General features: G+C 40.0%; 1 protein-coding gene across 1 annotated transcript; it reads left to right on the top strand.

The window, feature by feature from the left end:
• The first annotated feature begins 5,183 nt into the window (after positions 1-5,183).
• Positions 5,184-6,411, top strand: LOC130725146 (uncharacterized). The gene is made up of 2 exons (XM_057576399.1): positions 5,184-5,618; positions 5,743-6,411. The coding sequence occupies exons 1-2, from the start codon at positions 5,184-5,186 to the stop codon at positions 6,409-6,411; spliced, it is 1,104 nt and encodes a 367-aa protein (XP_057432382.1).
• The last annotated feature ends 2,110 nt before the right edge of the window (positions 6,412-8,521 follow it).

Here is an 8,521-nt window from a genome sequence, read left to right as displayed (position 1 = left end):
ATTTGAATTGGCATCAGAGCAGGCACCCTGTTCTGGTTGGGTGAGCTCCAGGGAAGACAGATTCGGTTCCAATGGACAACTCAAAGGAAGGTGGCTCTGTGAATAGACCACCTATTCTGGATGGCACCAACTACGACTACTGGAAGGCTCGCATGATTGCGTTTCTCAAATCAATTGACAGCAAGACCTGGAAGGCTATTGTCAAAGGTTGGAAACATCCGGTGAACATACCCAAGGAAGGGTCATCTGTTGGTGAGTTGAAACCTGAGGATGAATGGAACAAAGAAGAGGATGAGGAGGCGTTGGGTAACTCTAAAGCGCTAAATGCTATATTCAATGGAGTGGATAAAAACATGTTCCGATTGATCAACACTTGCACTGTGGCAAAGGATGCTTGGGAGATTCTCAAGACTGCTCATGAGGGGACTTCCAGAGTTAGAATGTCAAGGCTTCAGATTCTAACAACTCAGTTTGAGAACTTAAAGATGAAGGAAGATGAGACCATCTTTGATTTTCATATGAGACTGCGTGATATGGCAAACTCCTCTTTCGCTTTGGGAGAACAAATGTCAGAGGAGAAGCTTGTGAGAAAGATTCTCAGATCTCTTCCTAAGAAGTTTGACATGAAAGTAACTGCTATTGAAGAAGCTCAAGACATAAGCAGTATCAAGGTGGATGAGCTTATTGGATCCTTGATGACTTTTGAAATGACTCAAAATGATAGACCTGAGAAAAGAAATAAAAGAATTGCTCTTGTCTCAAGCACAGATTTAGATGAAGATATGTCTGATAATGAAACTGGTGAAAGCATATCAGAAGCCATAGCTCTTCTGGGAAGAAAATTCAACAAGGTTTTGAAAAGGCTGGATAAGCGATCGAGGCCAAATGTGCAAGACAAACGGCTTGACAACTTCAAGAATCAGCAATTTCAAAGAAGAGTGAAAGATGAAGACAAGACAGGAAATGGCCGAGGGGTTCAATGTCATGAATGTGAAGGTTTTGGCCACATCAGGACTGAATGTGCCACCTATTTGAAGAAACAAAAGAAAGGTATGGTCACCACTTGGTCTGATGATGAATCTGATACAGAAGGTGAAGATGTAACAGCAAACAGAGTAACTTCATTCATGGTTAGATGTGATTCAGATGATGGGGACAGTGACAAGGAGATCTCTGATGAGGAACTTGCTGAAGCTTATAAGCTTCTCTACACTAAGTGGAAAGAAGCATGTATCTACGGTCAGCAACAGAAGAAGCAAGTTTTTGAGCTTCAAGCTGAGAAGAATAAGCTAACTGAAGAAGTGGCCTTATTGAACTCAAAAATGGAAGGAATGACCAAGTCCATTCGCATGATGAGTAAAAGCACTGATATTCTGGATGAAATTCTTGATGTTGCAAAAAATGCAGGTGATAAGACTGGGATAGGATTTGATTATCGTGCTGTTAACAAGGCGAGCCAGAACATGACTAAGGAACATGTGCAGATTGGAAGGCAATCAAATGTTAAAATGTGGAACCGCAGGCCCCAGCAATCAGTTACACATTCGTATGCTCAAGTCAGGAACTATCAAAATTCAACTTGGAGATGTCATTTTTGTGGGAGATTTGGTCACATTAGACCATATTGCTTCAAGCTTTATGGATATCCTATACTTCAAGATGTATCACGAGAGTATGACAAGAAAAGTCCAGGCAAAAGCAGGTGGAAGCCCAAGGTTAATGCTACTGCTCTCATTGCTCACACCTCTCTGCGTGCATCATCAAAAGAAGACTGGTACTTTGATAGTGGATGTTCCAGACACATGACAGGAGTGAAGAGCTATCTGGAGAAAATGAAACCACATGCTAAGAGCTTTGTTACTTTCGGTGATGGAGCCAAAGGAAAGATCAGAGGAATTGGAAAATTGTCTGACACAGGGTCTCCAAACCTTGATGATGTTCTGTTAGTTGAAGGTTTAACTGCAAACTTGATCAGCATAAGTCAACTTTGTGACCAAGGCTTGAAGGTGGTGTTCAAACAATCTGGGTGTGTTGTCAAAAATAAGAACAAGGATGTGCTAATGAGAGGAGCCAGATCAAAGGACAACTGCTACATGTGGACCTCTGAAACAACATCCTTGTCTGCTCGATGTTTGATGTCTAAGGAAGATGAAGTTAGAATCTGGCACCAAAAGTTAGGTCATCTGAATCTTAAGAGTATGAAAAGAATTGTCGCTGAGGAAGCAGTTAAAGGAATACCAAAGTTGAAAATTCAAGAAGGAAAGGTTTGTGGTGAATGTCAGATTGGGAAGCAAGTCAAAATGTCCCACCAGAAGCTACAACATCTGACTACATCAAAAGTGCTTGAATTACTACACATGGATTTGATGGGGCCAATGCAAGTGGAAAGTCTGGGAGGAAAAAGGTACGTTTTTGTATGCGTAGATGATTTTTTCAGATTCACTTGGGTAGAATTTCTGAAGGAGAAGTCAGACACCTTTGAAGTGTTCAAAGAACTATGTCTCCAAGTGCAAAGGGAAAAAGGGAGTGGGATTGTTAAAATAAGAAGTGATCATGGAAAAGAATTTGAGAATGGTCAATTCTCTGAGTTCTGCTCCTCTGAAGGAATCAAACATGAATTCTCTGCTCCTATCACTCCTCAACAAAACGGAGTGGTTGAAAGGAAGAACAGAACATTGCAAGAATCTGCCAGAGCTATGTTGCATGCTAAAAATCTACCATATCATTTTTGGGCTGAGGCTATTAACACTGCCTGCTACATTCACAATCGCGTCACTATTCGTCAAGGAGATACAGTCACTCAGTATGAACTATGGAAAGGGAAAAAACCTACAGTGAAGTATTTTCATGTTTTTGGCAGCAAGTGTTACATTCTGTCTGATAGAGAACACAGGAGAAAACTGGATCCTAAAAGTGAAGTTGGAATATTTCTGGGGTATTCTGGAAACAGCAGAGCATACAGAGTTTATAATATTCGTACTAAAGTCATGATGGAATCCATTAATGTAGTTGTTGATGATACAGCCAATGAGAGAACGGGACAAGCTCATGATGAAGATGATCTACCATATGAGTGTACAAATGTGGAACCAGATGAGCCAGCAATTCAATTCCCAAATGAGCAAGAAAACACTGTCTCTCAACTGCCTGTAGCTACCAAAGAACCCTCTATTAGAATTCAGAAGATACATCCAAAGGAAAATATCATTGGTGATCTGAATGATGGGGTTATTACTAGGTCAAGGGATCTAGTTTCTAATGCATGCTTCATATCAAAAATAGAACCAAAGAACGTCAAAGAAGCTCTGACTGATGAGTTCTGGATTCAATCCATGCAAGAGGAACTGGGACAGTTCAAGAGGAATGAAGTGTGGGAATTGGTTCCAAGACCTGATGATGCAAATGTTGTGGGAACTAAGTGGATATTCAGGAACAAGTCTGATGAAAGTGGTAATGTGACAAGGAACAAATCTCGTCTAGTTGCTCAGGGATACTCTCAAATAGAAGGAATAGACTTTGATGAAACTTTTGCTCCTGTTGCTCGTCTTGAATCTATCAGGTTGTTGTTGGGAGTAGCATGTTTGCTAAAATTCAGACTATATCAGATGGATGTCAAGAGTGCATTCTTGAATGGTTACTTGAATGAAGAAGTCTATGTGGAACAGCCTAAAGGGTTTGTAGATCCAAGGTTTCCAGATCATGTATACAGATTGAAAAAGGCTCTGTATGGCTTAAAACAAGCACCTAGAGCATGGTATGAAAGATTAACAGAATTTCTGACCAACAATGGTTATGACAAAAGTGGCATTGACAAGACCTTGTTTGTTAAGAAAAATGGCTGTGAACTTATGATAGCTCAAATTTATGTTGATGACATTGTGTTTGGTGGCATGTCGAACCAGATGGTGGAACAATTTGTTGAACAAATGAAATCTGAGTTTGAAATGAGTCTTGTAGGTGAATTAACTTACTTTCTGGGACTTCAGGTAAAACAGATGGAAGATACCTTATTCATCACACAAAGTAAGTATGCTAAGGGGATTGTTAAGAAGTTTGGTCTTGAGAATGCGGGTCACAAAAGAACACCTGCTGCAACTCATATCAAGCTCACAAAGGATGAGAAAGGTACTGATGTGGATCCTAGTTTATATAGAAGCATGATTGGAAGTCTTTTGTATCTCACTGCCAGCAGACCAGATATTACTTTTGCAGTTGGAGTTTGTGCTAGGTATCAAGCAGAACCAAAGACTAGTCATCTCATTCAAGTGAAAAGGATCATTAAGTATATCAGTGGTACAAGTGATTATGGCATTTTGTACTCTCACAACACTAATTCAGTGTTAACAGGTTACTGTGATGCGGATTGGGCTGGAAGTGCTGATGATAGGAAAAGCACATCAGGTGGATGTTTCTTTCTTGGAAACAATCTAATTTCTTGGTTCAGTAAAAAGCAAAATTGTGTCTCTCTCTCTACGGCAGAAGCTGAATATATAGCTGCTGGAAGCAGCTGCACTCAGTTGATGTGGATGAAACAAATGTTAAAGGAGTATAATGTGCAACAAGATGTTATGACATTGTTTTGTGACAATCTAAGTGCTATCAACATATCCAAAAATCCAATTCAGCACAGCAGAACAAAACATATTGATATTCGTCAACATTTCATCAGGGAGTTGGTTGAAGATGATACTGTTACTTTGGAACATGTCTCAACTGAAAAACAGTTAGCAGATATTTTTACCAAAGCTCTGGATGCCACACAGTTTGAAAAATTGAGACAGTTATTGGGTATCTGCCTATTTGAGGAATTATAGCAATCAAAGGGATTGTGGTGTGCCAACGGCTCTTTTGTCATAACTTTTGAGGCACGCTTAATCCAGAATTTCCATTGTTTCTTGATAACCTCTCCTGCAACCTCCACTGCACAACTTCAAATTTCTGCAACTCACTCCAAAACCGTCTATCCTTTTCTTGAAGACCCGTGTTTCTTTCTTTGTGTCCTCTTCACCATGAGTCAAGATTCTAGCAAGAAACTCACTCCTTAGATGAATGCTTACGGGGTAAAGGTATTGGGTTTGAAATCCAAAACCCCAAAATCGTCAAGGGTTTCAAAATCCTTTCCTCATACCTCTGAAATCGCAATTGCTCAAGGTATTCCTCAACCATCGTCTGATCCGAGTAAGATGAAAGGGAAAAAGGCTCGATCCAAGTCAGATGCGTCCAAAGCAAAGAAGAAGATGGTAACGAGAAGCTCTGAGGCAACCCAGGGAGTAAATTCCGAGGCTGAAATCAACTCAAGTACAGGTGATGATGTTGCTGATCCTTGTATCACTGAAGTGTTGGAAACTCCTCTCAAGGAAGTTTTACATGCAGATGTAGATCCAATTGTTCCATCACCAAGCAATAATCAATCAAGCCACGGTGGTGATTCTGATTGCAACAAGGATTCTGATCATCTTGAGAAAGAGGTAATTGTTCCCAACTCTACTCCCTCAGTTGATAAAGATATGCATGTCGAGGATGTTCAGAATGTCATTGAGACCTCAGAATCTGATGAGGTGTTGCTCAACACCCTTGGTGCTTCTGCTTCTGTTGCTTCAAAGAGGCAAAAGATGACTGTTGTTCACTGTTGTTCGTAAGTACTCTACGCGTTCCTCTTGCAAGAAGTTAGGTTTGGGTTTGAGTGAGAACAAGAAGCGCAAGAAGGTCATTATTCTTGATGATGATACTCCTGTTGTACAGAATTTCAAAAGAAAGGTTCACAAAGATAATGCTACTCCTGTTGTTGATGAGACTCCAACTGTGGAGTTGGATAAGACAGATACTGGTTCTGCTGCTCGAAAGCGCAAGATTGGGAAGCGAATTCCAGAAAACGTGCCTGCTGCTTCTTTGGATAACATTTCCTTTCACTCTGAAGAAAGTGTTGGTAAGTGGAAGTATGTTTATCAGCGTAGGATTGCTCAAGAGAGGGAATTTACTGGTGAGATTTTGCATTGTCAAGAAATTATGGAACTTATTGAGGCTGCTGGGTTGTTGAAAACTGTTACTGAGATTGGAGGCTGCTATGACAAGTTGGTGAGAGAATTTATTGTGAATATAACTACAAATTGCACTGTGTCTGGGCATCCTGATTTCAGGAAAGTTTTTGTGCGTGGTAGGTGTGTACATTTTTCTCCTGAGATCATTAATCAGTATTTGGGAAGGAGCACTATTGTCACAGGAAATGAAGAGCTGTCCTTGAGTGTTATCACAAATGAACTCACGGCTGGTCAGGTTATGGAATGGCCTGTCAAAGGCTTGTTGTCTTCTACTCATTTGAGTGTAAAGTATGCTATCTTGAATCGCATTGGTGCTGCAAATTGGGCTCCTACCACCCACAACTCAGATATTTCTTCAGGTTTGCAAAATTAATTTATCTGATTGGTACTAAGGCTCAGTTTGATTTTGGTGAATATGTCTTTGCTCAAACTATGAAGCATGCTGACACCTTTGCTGTCAATCTCCCTATTGGGTTTCCGTGTTTACTTTGTGGGATTATCTTGAGTCAACATCCTCAAATTCTCCTTATTGATGAGGTTCCTAGCAAGAAGGCTAGTCTTCTCACTATTGATTACAGGCTGCTAGCTGGTGCCCATGTTTCTGATGTTGCTGGTTTGGCTGAGATGACTCAGGGGGAGGGTACTTCCTCTCAGAAGACTCCTGAGACTCTTATTGCTGCGCTTATTGCGGTGTCTAAGATGCTTCAGGACACAATTACTAGTTGTACATTGAGGAAGAAGAATGTGGACACTCTCATTCTGCAGTTGACTAAAGGCAAGAGGCCTCTTGAAGACAATGCTGCTGATGATCAAGATGCTGCTGGTACTTCTGATGATGACACTTCTGCTAGTGCTTAGAGTATTTGTTCCTTCTTCATTCAATCTGGTTGTAATATTTTGTTGGCTTCTGTTGGCTCTCTGCACCTTTTGACAAATTCTGCTAATAAGGGGGAGAATGGTACTGTTGCTTGTGTTACTGTTGCTTGTGATGTTGTTGCTGTTGTTGCTGCTGTTGCGGTTGTTGAGTGTTTTTGTTATTCAGACCAGTAGTGTGTTCAGTTCATCATATGCTGTGTGCTGTTTGTTTTTGCATTGTTTGGCTTCTGATCATGTTTTAGCAAAAATTTGCCAAAGGGGGAGATTGTAGTTCTTTTGATTGGCTGCATTTTGCTCAAACCATGATGTGCAACCATATGTGCCAACATCTGGAGCAACATGGTGAAATTTCATATGTTGTTGGTTAAGTCGTTAAAGTCAAGTTTGTTGTGAGGTAGCTGATTGTATGGGATTCAGAAGATTTATTCTATGTTGTGCGTTTTATCTTCTGAAGGCGTGTTTGTTTTAATCTTGGCTGAAGTAACAAGATTGATAACGTGTGAACCAAGTCTATCTCAAAGTTTGAATTCTGTTTTACTTGGTTCTGTTATTTTATTCTGGTAAGACTTGATTCCATGAAGATTCTTTCCAGAAGTGTGTTAGTGGACTCTATGACGTTTAGCCCATTGAAGATCCAGCCTCAAGTGAACGTCTATATAAAGGAACTTAAAAACCCTAGCTGCACAGGGATTCAGAGTGATACATACTGATTTTAGGGTTTTTATTTGTGAGTCCTCTTGTGAGTTTTGTACCAACTTAGTGCTTTCGTTCATCAAAGTACTAAGTTGATTTGTTTAGTTGAGTTGTAATCTCATCAAACTTGTTTGTTGATAAACATGATATGATCGCTGTGGCAGTGGTCATTAGGGGTTAGAGAAAGTTTTCTCATAGCTTAGAGGAGAAGGGCTAAGCTAGATTCACTTGTGTAATAGTGGTGGACATAAAAGAGGCTCTATACTAAGGGGGAGTACTTAGGTATAGGAGGGACTTTCATGTGACCTGAGAGCTATTATTTGATAGTGAATTGACTCCTGGATTGGTATCCTCCAGACGTAGGTGATGTTCACCGAACTGGGTTAACAACTCCTTGTGTTTGTCTGTTTAACTGTTTGTTTATTTTTAATACTCTGATTGTGTTTTGTTGTGCTACACATTGTTACAACATTGTGTATCACATCTGTCCTAGGTGAATACGAATTTCAGTTTATAGGGTTCGAACCTAACCTAGAGACCTTCTTGTTGTGTTGGCTCGGGGGCGGTCGAACACTAGTTTAATCATTATGTTGTAATTTGTAAGAATCATTGTACGCTTCCAAAGCTTTTATTAATAAAATGAATTATTCAGTCTACTTCTCAAGTTACTACATTTTATTTGTAAGCAATGTTATTGAAAAGTTTTATTTCAACGAAAATTTACACACGTTTTTGGAAAAAGGTTACTAAAGTGACCCTCGAGAAATTGGGGCGTTACAAGACATAGCCACTTCATCAGCTCTAAGAATCTGAGGATGTTGCTTTAGAATGATCTTAGTAAGAAGTGAAGAAAATGAAACAGGCAGCTTCACAGCACAAGTATTAGCATGCTTCAATGTCTGCTCAAACACAAA

The sequence above is a fragment of the Lotus japonicus genome, chromosome 6 (assembly GCF_012489685.1).
Source record: "Lotus japonicus ecotype B-129 chromosome 6, LjGifu_v1.2".
In the NCBI taxonomy this organism is placed as follows: domain Eukaryota; kingdom Viridiplantae; phylum Streptophyta; class Magnoliopsida; order Fabales; family Fabaceae; genus Lotus; species Lotus japonicus.
Note: the sequence above shows the minus strand (reverse complement) of the source record. Positions and strands in the feature narration are given on the sequence as shown.

Bases quoted from the DNA above. Each gene is read 5' to 3' on its own strand.
- LOC130725146 (XM_057576399.1), top strand. From the start codon at position 5,184: ATGAAAGGGAAAAAGGCTCGATCCAAGTCAGATGCGTCCAAAGCAAAG. The intron at 5,619-5,742 runs GTTGTTCACTGT...CCTGTTGTACAG, and splicing joins CAAAGAGGCAAAAGATGACT to AATTTCAAAAGAAAGGTTCA.